The following is a 17,491-nucleotide window of genomic DNA, read 5'->3' as shown; positions in this document are numbered from 1 at the left end:
ACACGAATTTACTAAGGATGTGACGGATGTGACGTATTGTGACTACTTCCCTCATGAAATACACTTGCACGTGTTTAGCTAACTTCTGTTTACACTGATTCAATGCATTTACACATCAATTAACACGCGCGAACAAGTATATGAACATTTCTATTACACACTAAACAAAGTGCAACTATGCCTAAAGTGAGAAAATCTAAAGGAGAAGGTGACAACCGGGGGCAGTCGGACACGCTGGTTGACCAGATGCTACAGGGCGACACGGTTCGAGGGAAAGACAAAAGCCGAGTAAAGCTTCGGGACGATCGGATTGAGAGCGAAGACAAGTACGTGAACGAACGTCTGTCCAGGAAAATCCTGCAACAAGCCAGGATTCAACAAGAGGAACTCCAGAGCGAATATGGCCTGCTGCCAAAGAAGAAAGCACCCGTCACTGTTCTTGGTAAGTAGTATTTAGTATTTTTATGCCTCTGTTTATGTTATTTGCTTTGTATTGAGTAATACAAAAGAAGTCCAAAACAATCAAGCACAATAATGATGTAGGCTAATTTTGTCAGAGAGAGTGCAATCACCAGAGAATAAAGCGGATTGTTTTAGATTTATGACCAACAAGTGTTTTTTTATATAAATATTAACCATATTTTTGGCATGTTCCGTCTTTGTACAAATTTGCTTGTATTATTGTAACCTACAGTTTTTCTGCACGGTTTTCAAATCTTTTGGGAAAGAAGTATTGTTGTCCTGTGTCAAATGTGACAGCAACAAAGTGTTTATCAATGTGTGTTTTATTTTATTTTTCATCCTTGGAATTATTATTCAGGTTCCTCATCTCAGGATGCAGATTCAGATGAGGAGTGGCCAGAGCTGGGAGCAACAGTTGGTAAAGATGATGCCAACGCTGTGTATGACACCGAAGTTGTGGTCGACCCTGATGACGAGAAAGCGATTGAGATGTTCATGAATAAGAATCCCCCAATGAGGCAAGACCCGTGTACAACAATGGCTTCAAGTATACAAAATAATAGACAAATAAATGAATTGTGCATGTGTGCATGTGTTTTGTCTTCTAGGCGAACACTAGCGGACATTATAATGGAGAAGATAACAGAAAAACAGACCGAAGTGGGAACAGTGATGTCAGAAGTATCTGGCTGTCCAATGAAACAACTTGACCCCAGAGTAGTAGAAGTGTACAGAGGTGTCAATAAGGTGAATTGTCTTCAAATTAGACAACCACAAAAAAAAGAATAATTTTGAATTCATTTTCATCCAAGTGCATTCGGCACCCTGAGAGGAGTTCAGGCACAATCTAAATGTGTATTACTTTCACTTCAGGTCCTGTCAAAATATCGCAGTGGAAAGTTGCCAAAGGCTTTCAAAATAATACCAGCGCTTTCGAACTGGGAGCAGGTCCTGTATTTGACTGAGCCTGAGACCTGGACGGCAGCTGCCATGTATCAAGCGACACGGTCCGTTTCCCAAATGGACACAAATAAGCGTTTGATCAGAATTTGAGTGTGTTGATCTTCTTTTGTTGCAGAATCTTCTCCTCTAATCTGAAAGAGCGAATGGCCCAGAGATTTTACAATTTGGTGGTGTTGCCCAGAGTTCGGGATGATATTGCAGAGTACAAGAGACTGAACTTTCATCTTTATAGTGCTCTGAAGAAAGCCTTGTTCAAACCGGGTGCCTGGTTTAAAGGTGAGATGTTTACACAAGGCTAGTCTCATGACATCTGATAATGAGGTGTTTCAAAAATCCAGTCTTTCCAGAGTTAATCATCACTTTTATTGACATTGTCAGGGGAATGTTTATTTCTGTGGTACTGCACTAACAGTTTTTACATATTACAAATGGAGTTTCTTTAACTTTAGTTTTAGGGTGTCTTCAGAGTTAAAAATGTATTGTAATTCCCCACTGTAGTTGAAAGTGTAGAGTTCAAATCATACCAAATTATTCAAAGTATGTCCTTGACAAAGTTTCCGACACTAATAGATACATCACGGAAATTGGTTACATAATAATTTAATTTTTGGGATTTTCCACTATGACTCATATTTTGGAAGCGTCGTTGCGTAATACATCCACTTGGTGGCAGTGTTGCACACGGAAAAACATGTTGCTGCTGCTGGTAGTTTCCAATGAAGGCATAATTCATGTTAATCATGTGCAGTATTAAAATACAGTATATGCTTTTTAAAGTCAAATGTGTACTGAGACCACAGAAATATGAATTGGTGCAGCCTTTTTTATTTTCAGAAAGGTATACTGCATGAAAAAAATAAAATAAATTGATTTTAATCTTTTTTTTTTCCTCTGTCCCACAGGTATTTTGATACCGCTGTGCGAATCTGGGACATGCACTCTCAGAGAGGCAATCATCATTGGAAGCATCCTGACAAAGTGTTCTATTCCTGTGCTCCACGCCAGGTAAGCATTGTCTCACGTGAGACAAACGTTATTGTCTCGTCTATAAAAGGCCTTCTACTGTGTCAGACATGGTATCACACGTTACACTATTATGTAATCCTCCCTACTGTCAACCACAGTTATAGATGATTAAATTTATATTATTTTGTAAGATTGAAACAGTTCTTAATAAAATGCCTCTTAATAGCTTCAGGCACTGTAGTTTTTTAATTTAAAAATGAGCACTTTGCAATATGAATGTAGGTGGGGTCAGTTTGCATGAGGTGAAAGATTACATAATTCATACTTTTTTTTTATTGATTTTTTTTTTTTTTTTTTTACCTTTCAGTGCCACGATGCTCAAATTGGCAGAGATGGAGTATAACGGTGCCAACAGCATTTTCCTGCGTCTGTTGCTCGACAAGAAATACGCCCTGCCTTTCCGTGTGCTGGATGCCTTGGTGGCTCACTTCCTGTCTTTCCGCAGCGAAAAACGAGTGCTTCCTGTGCTCTGGCATCAGAGTTTACTCACACTAGCTCAGCGCTACAAGGCCGACCTGGCCTCCGAACAGAAGACAGCGCTGCTGGAGCTGCTCAAGATACAAACCCACCCTCAGATCTCGGCAGAGATTCGTAGAGAACTGCAAAACTCTGAGTCACGGGATATTGAAATCGGAATCCCCGCTAACATTGATATGGACTGAAAATGTGTTAATCTTTTTTCCCTACACAGTATGTCAGGCAGAATTTCAACTTGGACTTTTTGGTATTTAAAAAGTGCATTAATGTCACCGGAGTTGCAGTGTCTGCTAAGAAATGCTGTCTGTGTATTTGATGATGACTACAACTCAAAGCAGCAGTTTGTAGTATTAAAAGAAAACTGAATCCACAACAAATTGGAATGGAGATCACTTTATTTCTTTCCTCCGTTTAACCATTCCCAAATATAGAACTCTACCTATGTGAGGAATGTACGTATTTTTATAATTTTTTTCCCGTGAAGTGGACCACAGCAAATCCAATTTTCCTGAGCAAAACATTCATATTTTACACTACTGGTTTGCTGTTTTTCTTTTAATACCTTACAGCATTTCTTATAATTTCAAGTGATCAACTAAAAAAAAAAACTTATCTTGAATCATACTGGTACACAAATTATTTACTAATTGTTTTTAAATCAGCTAATCAAGTAAATTTTTCTTAGATAAATTTTGTGCAGATTCCGAACCTGCCCTTATTTTTTACTCTAGCTCATCAGATTTATATCATAAATGTAATATAATAATAGAATAAAAATAGACATAAAAAAAAATGTCAAACATACTTACTTTTAAGGGCATGAAAAGCCACCTCATTAAAAGTAGCAGTTCAGTAGTTTTATCTACAGTGTTTTCCAATTTGGAACAGTCCAATTTATTTGAGGTAAATTTGCACCAATGGGTTTGTTCATTGAGCAGCATTTGAATGCTAACGTCAATATGCTAAAATGTCCACGTTGAACACCCAACCCGTTAACACGGTAAATTTATTCATTTCAGAATAAGTCGACGATAAGATACTGCCTCAGTAATTAATTTCATGTTTGCTATAACGAGATTAAGATATTTTGTGCTAATTTACAGCAATAATATTAAAAGAAATTCAACATGCTAGCAGAAAAGCTAAAATAGCTAAATGCTAAGCGTTAACTTCGTAGTCAAATAACATTACCCTAATTTTAACGAGATGTGTAAAAGCAAAGTTTCAGTTTCATATTTTCTCACAATTTAAAATTATTCCCTCGCATTATCTGGCACGCTTTTAACAAAGTATCCCAATGATCAGGAGTAATGAGATCACTTAATATTCAGTTGTTTGATAAGAAATAAACCAACATTAATATTAAATGTATTTTTAATCTACGTTTTATTTTAGTTTGCCAGCTATAAATATTCAACAATTCTTCCAATTTCTGGGAAACGCTGTTCTGCCATACCCATTTGCTTATTTGTTGACTGTATTTTGTGTTTGTTTTTAATTTAAAGTCATGCAAGGTGGAATATTGTGTCCCTGAACTGGAATTTGATTATGACGTCGTTGTACGGGCGGGCTACAACCTGGAATTATTTGGAGACCTCCGGGCTGTCCAAAACCTGCGGGCCCTAGAGGTGGGCACCACTAGCCAGGGGTCTTCTCTCATGCCTGGAATCCCGCAGAACATCCAGTTCAAGAGGAAGATACTCATCATGTGGATGTTCAAGGTATTCCAACAATTTTCCATGTGAGTTTAATACAGATTCTGTAGTGGTAACTAAGTTCTCCTCCAGGTATGTGAGGAGCAGAAATGTGAGGAGGAGGTGTTCCCGCTGGCAGCCCACTACCTGGACTCATACCTGAGCCACCATGTTGTGCCAGACTCAACGCTGCAGCTTTTAGGCGTCGTCACCATGTTGCTGGCTTCCAAAATGAGAGAGACTTTTCCTCTGACAACCACCAAGCTGTGCATCTACACAGACTTCTCCGTTACATTGCCAGAAATCCTGGTAAATGTGTTCCCTGGATATGTAATCAGTGCACACTTCATTTATCCATTAACATGTAGTATTTTAATTGTAGTACTGAAACATTTCTGTGCCTCTTGTAGTTCAGCAAGCTAACCAAACTATTTCAGTGTAGAAACACCATTTTTAATACCGCTCTATAAAATTAGAACTCATTTGGTCTACCTGTTTTCACCGAAGTAGTTCACTCACAGTTGTTACGCAACTTGCCACAGGGGTTATTAGGACAAAACCGCAGAAAAACATATTTGAGCTGCACAAACATTCCCCCAGTGTTGTTTTTTTCGTCCCTTTGATACACTGGATCATTTATCTCTTCAGATCTCTAAAATGATCTTTTAAATTACCCCCTTTGGTTACACAGGCCACAACAGGCATTTATTGATGGTTCATAGTCAGCTGTAATTTTTTAAACTAAAAAGCAACAAGTACAGTATAACTTGGGGAACTCATAGAAATGTGTGTGTGTGTGTGTGTTGCAGGAGTTTGAGGTGTCAGTGGTGTCCAGGCTAGGCTGGCGTCTGGCCTCCGTGCTCCCCTCTGACTTCTTGGAACCCATTCTTCATGCACTGTCCTTTCTCCCGACCCAGCACCTTCCTAACTTGCGCCGACATGTCCACACCTACGTCGCGTTGGCAGCCATCGGTGAGTTGCATAACTAAGTTACATAAAATCCGGCAAATGTCAATAGGAATTGTGTGGTGATAAGACCACAGAGCCAAGTAATGTTTATTTTTTATTGTTTGACATTTCACCGCATGTGTTTTAACAGGTTTTATCATTATATCCTCCAGGGATATCTTGATCTCTGTTTGTTTTCCTACTTACTCTGGTAAATATTTAACTATGTGGTGGGGTTCATCATGTCTTCTTCTTAGTAAGGTTGTCAACTACTAGACTCCTGCTTCCAAAAAATTAAAGCTGCACTGTCTTTAAAAAAACTGCTGCTCAGTTTCCAACTAGGGCCAGAAGACACCAGTACCAATTTAGTGAAACAATTTTAAGTAGCAAAGGACATCAGGGGGTCATCAAACCCAATTTCTTTCTCAAAAAATGCTGATAAACTTTAATCATCAATTTCCTATGGTGGACACCCGGGTATAAATAAAAGATTGGAAATGACCCAAAAGTCGATTATCTGCCTCACGAACTTTGTCACACAATATTTACGTCAACCTTCAGAGCTTGCCTGATGTGCCATCAAACAGTGCGTGCATTATGCAACATTTGTCTTTATGTCTGAAATCTTGGGCAAAAATTTAGATCTGAGTCCAGTAGGAGAGTGTCTCTAAAATGAAATTGTTTAGTTTAGATTCTAAAATTGACATTGCGCTACCGATAGTCATTCCCAAATTGAGCTGCGGAAATGAAGTGACTTCCACCACTGGGACCAGTGGCTACAATGCAGCTATAAGTTTGACTGTGTCGTGTCAGCAGTTCATTTAGGAGACAGTGAGCTGAGTTTGTGTAATTCAGTATTGTGTGCAGTGAATGACCGCTGTCCCTCTATTCAGCCCACGCTTCTCACGAAGCTATGTGGCGCTGCCCCAGGCGATAGGTCCCAGCACTCTGACATATAAAACCTCACAAAAAGTTACGATAATTCCCGGCCCCCTGACACTGTGACCCATTCACAGAGGTGTGCGAGGAAAGATTGAAAAGTACACTCAGCGTCTCGGCACTTCTCCTCCCTGAGGCGCTGAAGACGATATGTCTGATTGTTCCGTTTTAGCGGATGACAGCTTTTAAAGTGCTTTCTTCATGAGGCGGGTGTGCCGACAATAGCAGCATCTGTCATATTTATCTGTCCTCCTCTTCTTACGACACTTATTCCTTATTTAGGGAACCGCAATAGATTTAACTGCAAGATACTATTATTATTGATATTATCGACCAACATAAAGATAATATATAAAATATAAGAGAATAATAGATCGTCCTATTTGATCAGAATGAAAAGTTTGCATACATTAATGAGGAACTAACTCAGTGTGACAAACTGACATGAAAATCAGAATGTAAGTATTTCAAAGAAAAAATATTTGCCTGCTTTTTTTTAATATGATTCGATAACCTTCAATGTGTTACAATAATGTGTTGGTTGAACGAATGAGTGCGTGACCAGAAGAACAATGAAAATGTTTTCATCCTGTCGGCTACAGAACGAATATTAAGTTGAAGCCAACTGTTTTTGTCCTCAACATGGAAACAAAAGAAAGTTCTGCATTTTTGCAATTGTACTTCTGCATTCTTGAATATGATTTCTGTATTTTCTATCTGGAGGAAATGCCTAAAAATATCTGAAAATGTGTTGGGGGTAAGAGTGACGAAAGTATGAAGTGATTTATGTTGTGATCTCTGCTGAGCATTTTTACAAGTTAGATTAAAATGCGGCTTAACACTTCTTTACTTGACCGAGTTGTCATCTTTATGTTGTTTGTATCTTTTATTCATTGATTTGCAGAATTTAAGTCTTCTGACTTTTTGCCCTCCACCCTTGCTTGCGCCTGTGTGACAATGGCAACACAGCAGCTCAAATTGGCAGACTCACCAGAGTCACTGCTCAAGTTTCTAGCCAATCTCCTGGTCATTGATCTGGTACGAATCATGTTTCACTTTCAACTATTGTCGAAACTCAATGTTTGTGATTGTATTGCAGTGGAATATTGATCATTGCACGTTGCCCGAGGCCCGCAGTTGAACCTTTGTTCTCTTTGTGGGTTACCATGGCGACAGGGCTCCATCCTCCTCTGCTACAGCCAGCTTCAGAGAGTAGCGGAGCTCAACCTGCTTTCCCCTGTCCGAGCCGCTGTTTGCAGATCAGAGGTCTGTCAGACACCCGTCGATGTTGTCAGCCTTTCGTTGACGTCAGTGACGCCTGGTGAAAACCAACTGGAAACTCCTCCCTGCCAACACAGGCAAGTGTGAATGTAGCAGGCCAAAATATCTTTCTGCTCACACAGCAAAAAACATTTGTTGTTTGCAACAGCAGAGTGCTGCAATGTTTTTCATTTTCTAATGACCACCGTGTTGAAGATTGTTTTGAGGTACTTTCCAAATCTTATTGCAGTCAGCTTTCAAATTTGTTGTTGCACATTTACTTGTATCAAACATGCAGTAATATCCGAGTTTCATTTGTATTTTGTATGAAAAGCATGTTTAAGATCTTTAAGTTTAATAAATTTCATTGTTACTACAAACATTAAAAGCCGGCATGATTGACAGCACGAAGCAGCACTTTAGATACTTAAAAAAATATTTATTGAGGCCCTCATCCCAGTAACAAGAGTGACAAGACAATAACTTTGGCACAACAAAAGGTATTGAAATAATTAAAAGCACATGAAGTTGTACCAAAAATACCAATACCTGCTTTCATGAACACTGCTCCTTTAATTATTGAAATGACAAGAATGAGCTGAAATTCTGACAATTCAACTTTGCATGTTATCTACACACATTTACATCTGCTTTACATTCCCGATAAGCTTCAGTTTGTTCAAGAAAAAACTGAAACAAAACCGTTGCCATCATCAACATTCCAGTTTTAGAAGAGTTTTGTGTTTATCCTCTTTTTACGTTTGCTCAATACAGTAATTTCACCACCATTTATCATGACATCACTTTCTGATGGTATAACTTACTGTTGTGATTTAGAAAGTAATATCAGAAACTCCAGTGTAAAGTAAGAGACACAGAAATGTCTTTTTCTTAAACCACAATTGAATGCCATAAAACAAACACTAAGCGTAGTTATCAAATTTTTGTTAATCAAGCATTTTGATAGCATGACGCAGTTTGGATCGGTCTGTTCACGTGTAAGCTATAAAAGAATAGCAGCTCTTATTAGGCTTTAGCAAAATCCCCATAGCACTTCCTCATGAAATGGAAGACCTGCGTCATACCCAAAAAACATGCGCCATCATTTACTTCAGCAGTTACACATTAACATTCAACTAAGAAAGCCCAGTGTTTACGTCAAACAATTGCTGCCGTTTTTCCCGGCTCGTGACTGGAAAACGTCACCTGTTGAAAGACAGTGGCCGCCTGTGCACGTGCATGCGTGGGATTAAATTTGGGTGTAGCAGCAGGTCCAACAGGTTACGCATGTGTGTTAAATTGTTCGTCATGTCATCGTTCAAATATGCCCATATATCGTTTCAAAGCAAAACATGGATGGTAAGTAATCTGACCTGAGCGCTCGGGCAGTTTTCTTTGGTATTTTGTAATGTTGAAGTTTGAATGCAGTAAAAGCTGAGAAGCTTTACTCATATTGAACCTGGCTGACTAGGACATTAATTGATAAAAGTCTTATATTAGGCCCAGAGACCACCAAATGACTGACATCCAACAATAACTTGCATTCAAGGTGTTTTGGTTTGAGGGTGAATTTTGATTACGCCAAGTTTGAGGCCCTGAGACTCCATCTTGCCTTTTCTTTTACAAAAAATCATTCATTTTTGAACATGACCAAGCCATGAATTCTCTCCGCCGCTTCCCTTTTTTTGGTGTGTGCAATTCCTGATGTTGGCCACTGAGATAATGCCTAAAGTGCACTTGTCCGAATGTACTTTGGCAGAGGGGCCACGTATGATGGCGACAGAGCCTTCGTTGTGTTCAGCTTGGAGCGGGGCTGTGAATCATCAAGGCCTGCTTATAAGCCTGAGTGACATTATCGCAGTCTGTAATGGAGAAGGCGCTGTCGGCCACGCCGGCGTCGTAGCAGTTCCACCGCCTCTGCAGCCCATCTCCGAGAATACCTTCTTCTTGAATGTCCAGCAGGTTGTCGGCTGAAACGCATCCTCTCATGGTGGGCCTACCGCCTTTCTCTGGGCGTGCAGGAAGTCCTACACAGTCTGGAAGATCGAGTTGGTCAAATGACTCTGAGGACAGAATGCTGTCCTCGCTGATGGCACCACCTGATCTTGGCCTGGTGCTTCGGCCGGGTAACGAAACGGTCAGCTGATCCAATGAGCCGAACTCCTGAAGCCCACCCGAGGAGAACTTTCCATTCCGCTTGAGGATGCCTTTTCTGTGCGTCGAAGCCGAGGGGCACGCTTTGGATTGTTGCACCCAGCTAGAGTCACTGTTCTCAGGAGAGGAGGAATAGTAGCCAGATTCCTGCTCTGTGGGCTTCTTTAGGATACCTTTGCGAGGTTGCATTGCAGAGGAGGGCTCACTGGCCGAAGTGGACAAACCCAAAATGTTCTTCGGCTCTGCTGAAACCTCAACGGGAGTCTCGCTCATCACCTTCTGTTTGGCGCTGTTTCTTCTTTTTAAAATACCTTTGGAAGGCCGGGTGTCTGTACTCCCTTCATGGCCGGGCTGGGAGACATTATTCTCTTTCCGTGACCTCCGCAAAGAGCGTTGGCGCACCACATCACCCCCGCCGCTACCTTGCGAGCGCAGCAAGCAGCGCATCTTGGAGCCGTTCTCCAGCAAAGGCCTCGACGTACGCCGCAGCCAGCTGGCGACGCCGGCCAACCCGGCCGGGTGCTGCATTGACGGAGAGGTGGCTGCCGTCTCCTCAACTTGGCTAGGCTTTGTCTCAGCCAGGAGGCACCGCTGGTAACCCCAGTTAAGCCACCAGTGTCCTGCTATCTCCTCAATTGTAGCTCTGCTCTCAGGGTTCACCATTAGCATCCAACGAATGAGACCACACGCATCTGTTAGGAAGCAAGAGGAGTAAATGATTTGTCTACAGCACTAAAAATTGCTTCATTAAGTCATCCTAGAAGAGCCCGAGGTTGAATTGTCACCCCCCCCCCCCCCCCCCCTCCTTGTCAAGAAATGGTCAAACACCCACCAGAGGGTTTGTTTGGTTTGCGGTAATTTCCGGTGCTGATCTGTTGGACGAGTGCCTTGTGGTTGTTCCCATCAAAGGGCATGGTGCCATGAACCATAGTATACAACAGCACTCCGAGAGACCACGTGTCCACCTCCGGCCCACGGTACGGCCGACCGTTGACGATCTCTGGAGATGCGTACAAGGGGCTGCCGCAGAACGTCTGAAGGTACTCGTCTCTGTGATAAAGGTTTGACAGGCCAAAGTCGGCAATCTGTAACAAAAAGTGGGAAATAGATACGTCTCTTCCTCGTTGGACACCGCAAGGTCTGTAAAAAGCTTGCTGATTATGTGCCCCAAGCACTAAACTAAAACAGAGCGTGAGCCAGGTCCCTAACATAAATGACCTTTGACCCCACAGCATGAATGGACAAAAATTAACCACTAACACAACTGTCCTTTGCAGATACATTCCCTCTCATGTTCAAGTTTAATTACCAGGTGTCCCAACACATTTTTCCCCCATTTAGTGTAAAGTTGATCAATACAACCAATGACTTTTATTTTTAGTCTTAGACACAACTATGTAATCAATTACAGAGAGCTGTATACCTTGACGTTGCCATTGCCGTCGAGTAAAATATTCTCCAGTTTCAGATCCCGGTGAACAATTCCATTCTAGAAGAAGAAATGAAAGTAGTCCATATCAATTATCTTCACATTCATTTGTGAAATTCCACACATAATCTTACTCATTGATGTGTACGTTTGTCTACACTACATAAAAGGATTAAGTTGGAACACATTCTGTCAGCTATGCTGTATTGTCCTTGGCTCTGCGGGGGAGCATGCCTTCCACTAATGTTTGCCTTTTCAAAAATGCAGGTCATCTGCTCACTTGCGGCCAGGGTCATGCTCCGGGTGGTGCAATGTGAATTTGGCGTACAAGATTTATTATCTGCACTTTTTATGATTCAAACTTGGGCCAAATGTGTCCCTTTATATGAGGGGGGCAATAAAAAAAAACAAAAGCGACGGTTGACACTGAACATGATGGGGTAATTTACTCTGTAAATAATTATCCAGCCTCCATGGAAAGCACCTCCGCTGAAGCCTTAGCTTTGGGACTGGTGAAGTGCGGCCAATGGTGTGCGAGTGTGCTTGTTCTGTTCCATCACGCCCTCATTAGTGACCGTGAATGTGTGTGCTGGGACGGCTGGCCTTCGGCCCTGACGCCGCCTCTCCTCCCCGTGTTCATTTTCCTCCGCATTGTTCTCATAGCATCCAATCAGCCATCTGACGGTTAATAACGGTTATTACGCAACAGCGGGTGGGGCGGGGGAGCTTGGTGCTGTGGAAAGAGCACGAGCTGAGCCAATAGTCCGAGGGGAGCTCTATGTCATTGCCGTGAGGAAGCGCTTGGAAGGGATATGGGGTCAAGCCAACACCTGCAAAGTCCAGCTATTCCAACACGTGGGCTGTTCTTTCTTACCTGATGGCAGTAGTGCACAGCGGACACAATCTGTCTGAAGAAGTGCCTCGACTCCCGCTCGGATATCTGCTTCCTGTCGCAGATGTGGTCGTACAAGTCCCCCCTGCTGGCGTATTCCATCACAATCACGATTTTGTCCTTATTCTCAAAGACTGAAAAGGACAGATGAAAGTAGTTAGTTGTTTTCAAAATACTGAGTGATAAGACTTTATATATAAATGTCATTAACACTATCAGAGGCAGCCATTTTTTCCTACTGCTCATTACTACCCCCTACAGGACTGGAGGGGAACACGCACTGTCTTTCACGTTTCGGATTCTTCTGACCATTTGAGGAGGTCTGCACTTTTATAAATGAAGATTTTAAACACATGTAAGTCTTCAGTCTTTACCTTCAGGTCGAAAGTCATTTTCTCTTGAGCAAGTCATGTCACAAATTTGTATCTGAACTGCTCTGAAAGTGACTCGAGTCAACTTGACTCCAAGTCGCAATAACTTCTAACACCTGGATCTTTGGCATTCATTTTTTTTACATTTGAAAAATTATTCTTGACATCTCATTAGATTGTTGGCATCCTTAATTCTGTTTCTATCGGACCCCACAGCAGGCCAAACTAATTGGGGTGAACCATACGGGCAGTGACAAGTGCGCAATGAGGTGATCTCCATTAGGGCTTCCGTGTTTGCCGCCCACAACACTGCTGTTGTGATGCAACGTGGAGTCAGCACTTATGTAACAGATCATCGGTTTCCACAAAAGACTTGCGTGAGTGCACTCGGATGGAGATGGCTCTGTTTACGAGTATCACGTTTTGCTCTTCACGTGCGCGACTTAACAAATGAACTCGGATCAACACAAAAATTGCACGCATACCTTCGTAGATGGTGATGATGTGCGGGTGACACAGCGATGACATGATCTCGATTTCCCGGCGAATGTGAACCAGGTCTTGCTCATCCTTGATCTTCTCCTTTCTGATGGACTTAATGGCAACCTTTGAAAAGAAGCCGAGAGAATAGATGATTTGAGGCAGACGCTAATATTTTTTATGATGATATGTCTTTATTTTGAACATATTAAAAACATAAAAGGAGGAAATGTGTGTGTGTATGTATATATATATATATATATACTATATATATAAATTAGGGGTGTAAATCGCGGGTTTTGTCACGATATCATATCGATACAAAGAACTACGATACGATATTTGCCGATATCTTAAAGCCTGCTGCGATTCATTCACGATATATCACGATATAGTGCTCTACGATCGATTTTTTTTTTTTTAAATAAAATCCTGATTTATAACAATTCATACGCAAAATCAACAAGGTACTGCAAACTTTTTATTTAGAAAATTACAAGAGTATTGTAGTATACAAAGTGCTTATTTTAACACTGAACTTTGATGTCGTGTTTTTTCTTTAAATGTGCGGCGAGATTTGTGCTCCCCGAATATTTGATCACCGCATGGCAGGATTTACAAACTGCAAGTGTCTTGTCCGTTGAGTCATCTTTTCTTTGGAATCCAAAGTGCTTCCAAAGAATGACTTGAAGCCTAAAGGGGAGCCAATTTCCTCGTCTTTTTGGACACTCGCCATAGCACCAGCCCAGGAGCCGCGTACTAGTTGTCGACTCCCCTTTCACGTGCCTGCTCTGCTCACAACACAACCCGCCGCGTACTGCTCCCGGAAAGAGGAAGCAAGCAACAATGAACTGGATTTTAAAATAAAGTCGCGTCTAATGTCCGAGGTCAAACACGGCGATATAAATCGATGTTTACGTTTAGCATCGATGCCAATAGATCGTAGAGCATTATATCGATTAATCGATGTGTATCGATGAATCGTTACACCCCTAATATAAATACGATAAATAACACTTTAAAGTGCCAAGTTACCCCCAAAATTTCTTTATCGTTCATCAGCAAAAGTACTGAATCAGGGTTTTTTTTTTTTGGGGGGGGGGGGGGGGGATCTTTTGACAAGCCTGTGTGGGATCCACACATTCCTTGCTGCTCAGCCTCAAGGCTAAGAAGCGTCACAGTGAGGCACCAGATGGTGTTTAGGGTAGCCCTCTCTTTGCAAAGCCTCCGGGGCCACCCGACAGACAAGCGGTCACAATGTAGACTCGTCATGTCAAACCTGACGTGTGTGATTCACCGTCTGGTCTGGACGCGCGGCGTGAGTCAGTGTGGGGGCTCGCGCCGCTTAGAGTCCCTTTCCTGACTCGGGCCAACTCAGATTTCCTGCGTTTGTTTGAATAGCTGTCAGACGGGGCCTGCTGGACTCACGATGACTTCACACCCCTGTGAGGTTATCTGAGTGTGTGTGCGCCCTTTGTCACCGTCAGTTTGTTCTACGCACTCGGCACCCGCAGCCGAAAAATCTTTGGGCTCCAGGACAAACACAACCAGGCTCCGCGCTACCACCCGGAAAGTAGAAGAACCAATGCATGGCACCCTTGACCTTATTAGGTTGTTGTTTTGATTGGCGTTTGCAGGTTTACACAAATACATGTATTTTTGAAATTTCAGAAAAGATTGATTTTCAAAAATAAATGTTGCTATTTGCACCCAAGTGATGCACTCTAATTTGGATAAATTCATTTGATTCATTAAAGGTCAGGTAAACACTTAACCAGGGTGGAGCATTTGGATCTCATCCAGATTAGGATTGTTATGCCTTGATGGAGGTTTGGAATGTGTCATTCTAGTTTCTCATGTGGGGTTATGCACTTAATAAAATGTAGTTAAGTTCAAAGTGGCGGCCAGTACAAAAGACGACGCTAACATATGATGACGCGCATTTGGGCCATCAGTGGCAGAGCTGGTAAATAAACACAAAGCAGAGGAATGTTGTATTTACAACTATGCTAAAGGCTCCACTTTGATTTAGAGTGGCCAGTTACTGGGTCTTATCAGTATTATGACAGCAAGCTCAGCAAGATGTCAGCAGGGGTGCTTCTCAGACACCGACTCACATCCTGCAGTGCGTGCGTGGACACGACTCAACATGTTCTGTGGCGTTGTGAAGTGACGAGTGCAGTCGGAGGGAGGGAAATTCCGTCTTCGATTGCACTTTCACGCTGAAAACTCATAACAAAGAGCGTTGGCGATAAACAACGTTTGCTTCTCTGACTCAAGAGACACTCCCACGAAACATTTAGGTCATTCATCTGATCAAGAAGAGAGTTTGTCTGGAAAAAGGCACGGGTGGGAAAATCCTTCGCATTCCAGGCGTAGCTAGGAGAGAGAGCGTAGCAAACTTAAATAGTAGAGACAAAAGGCTCTGGAAATGGAAGATGCAATTGACATTGTTGCACATGTTGCAGACTTGGGCTGCCATTGTGACACAAATATTCACTAAAACCTAAAAAGTTCTGAAGAGCCCAAAAACATGAAAATCTGGAAAATACAGTGACATGATAAAGTTGGTACACGTTTGTCCGAGTTACAATGCTAATTGTTAGTCTTGCCTATGGCGTTTAAGATAGCGAGGGCATTCCATTGGCCGATGGAGTTCACTGCCACCTTACAGTACTTGTATCTTGAATGTTTGATCGCAATGCAAGGCAAACAAGCAACCAACTAAGAAAACAATCGGCATAACATCTCAAATAAGCTCGTCCAACAACTTTTATCTCAAGGCAATGCTGTACTTTTGCATCCCCCAGTATTCATATGGAACACTTGTTGCACCAGATTTTTTCATAGAATGGTTACAGAGGACTACATCTCATGATTTCTGTTGATAAAACCAGGTAAATTGTCTTATATTAAATTCTGCTTTTCTTATCTCCCAAACTTCCCAGTAGTGTGGTATTTATTTCCGTGAATAAACACTTTCTCATTAATATATTCTCAAGTGCCTCACTCACTCACCTAAAGGCCTTTCCCTGTTGAGTACAAGCCACTGAGAAATTTAAAGCTGAGAAAGGCTGTGTGCACTGACAGTTTTACAAGAAGCATTCAATCTCTTTTAGTGTAGTCTTTTGTGATAGCACTACATTCTTCACACGTTTAAGAGTCTGCTGCTAAGATCCAGGACAAGAATTGCCTTCAGATTGTGACCAAGTGGGAAAGATCAGCGCTTCCCAAACATCCACAACATTCACACATATTCTCTTTTTGGGATTTTATGTAAAACGGGTGCACATTTATCTCTAGTCCCTATGGAAGTACTTTAGTGCAAAACAGCTGCTCACCAAACAACTTTTATTTCTTGATAGGTGGCCAAGTCAGACAATCTTCAATTAATGCACATTTAAGATTATTACTCTTTTTCTCAGTCATTAAAGCTTACCAGTCTGCCAGATCTCTCCTTGGCTTTCTTTACTTTGCCATATGTCCCTTTCCCGAGTGTCTCCAGGAATTCATAGCGGTGTTTCAGGTTGTGCTTGTGGTGGTGTCGCTTCACAGCTTGTTTCTTCACCTGGACCGGCGGAAGAGGAGCTTTCGTTTCGGATGAAAGATTCTCGACTGACGGCCAAGATCTTGACGAGGTGCGGCCAACGCTAGAGTCCTCCATACTGACCTGACGAAATGCAGAAAGAAAAGTGCAACTTGGAAGCAAGGACGTTGCCTGCCACCTAACAGGTACACTACAGCGGGTTGGGAGACGCGTGCTCTTTCATGACGCGTCACAGAGGCGGGGGGCGGGGTCCGTCGTGTGAAGGAGCGTTGGATTATGATGACAGGCAGTGCCGATTAGTGGATGGATTGAAATAAATTTGAATTATTAAGGGGTTTCATTACACTGGGTGTTTGTTGTTGTGATTTAAAAATAAATAAATAAAATGTGTATGTAGCAACATAACACTCATGGTGTTCCTTGGGTGACGTCCTAATGAATGGTGGCCTTTTTGTATTTTGATTACTATTACTATTGTAAACCACCGGAGTGCGTAGAGTGAAATTTAAGCGCACGGATACTCTTGCGGCACAAAGCTCAACTTTCATTCCAACGAATTAATCCAAACACAATCCTGATGGTTTCTACGTTATTGTATCGTGTTGTATCAAGTTAAACACAACTGAACTGTGCACAGAAAATGTACAATAGTAGACAAACTGTTTAAGTCACAGGCTCATGAACATGTTCAATTCAATAACACAAAACCAACTTCTTTAAGCGTATCATTTGATTGTTGGTTGCATTAAGCCGTTCAAGCCACTTTATTCTGTTAATTTTAGTAGGTTGTCTTTATACCTAAACAGCTAAGGCACATATTTTACATTAGAAAAAGCTCACGGCACATCT

General features: G+C 41.8%; 3 protein-coding genes across 3 annotated transcripts; 2 read left to right on the top strand and 1 right to left on the bottom strand.

Annotated features, from left to right (window-relative positions):
* Nucleotides 1-38: 38 nt before the first annotated feature.
* Nucleotides 39-3,305, top strand: bysl (bystin-like). Its single transcript, XM_061291433.1, has 7 exons — nt 39-442; nt 821-980; nt 1,071-1,209; nt 1,336-1,469; nt 1,541-1,701; nt 2,328-2,430; nt 2,759-3,305. Exons 1-7 carry the CDS (start codon nt 178-180, stop codon nt 3,111-3,113), a joined length of 1,317 nt encoding a protein of 438 aa, XP_061147417.1. The 5' UTR covers nt 39-177; the 3' UTR covers nt 3,114-3,305.
* A 151-nt stretch (nt 3,306-3,456) lies between these two features.
* Nucleotides 3,457-8,846, top strand: ccnd3 (cyclin D3). Its single transcript, XM_061291455.1, has 5 exons — nt 3,457-4,649; nt 4,716-4,931; nt 5,432-5,594; nt 7,414-7,547; nt 7,686-8,846. Exons 1-5 carry the CDS (start codon nt 4,587-4,589, stop codon nt 7,875-7,877), a joined length of 768 nt encoding a protein of 255 aa, XP_061147439.1. The 5' UTR covers nt 3,457-4,586; the 3' UTR covers nt 7,878-8,846.
* On the bottom strand, nt 8,188-16,864 carry nuak2 (NUAK family, SNF1-like kinase, 2). The gene is made up of 6 exons (XM_061291429.1): nt 16,535-16,864; nt 13,101-13,221; nt 12,227-12,378; nt 11,347-11,412; nt 10,756-11,008; nt 8,188-10,615 (listed from the first exon to the last, which is right to left on the bottom strand). The coding sequence occupies exons 1-6, from the start codon at nt 16,757-16,759 to the stop codon at nt 9,567-9,569; spliced, it is 1,866 nt and encodes a 621-aa protein (XP_061147413.1). The 5' UTR covers nt 16,760-16,864; the 3' UTR covers nt 8,188-9,566.
* Nucleotides 16,865-17,491: the final 627 nt, after the last annotated feature.

This window comes from Syngnathus typhle, linkage group LG11 (genome assembly GCF_033458585.1).
Source record: "Syngnathus typhle isolate RoL2023-S1 ecotype Sweden linkage group LG11, RoL_Styp_1.0, whole genome shotgun sequence".
Lineage (NCBI taxonomy): Eukaryota > Metazoa > Chordata > Actinopteri > Syngnathiformes > Syngnathidae > Syngnathus > Syngnathus typhle.
This window is presented reverse-complemented; position numbering and strand designations above follow the sequence as displayed.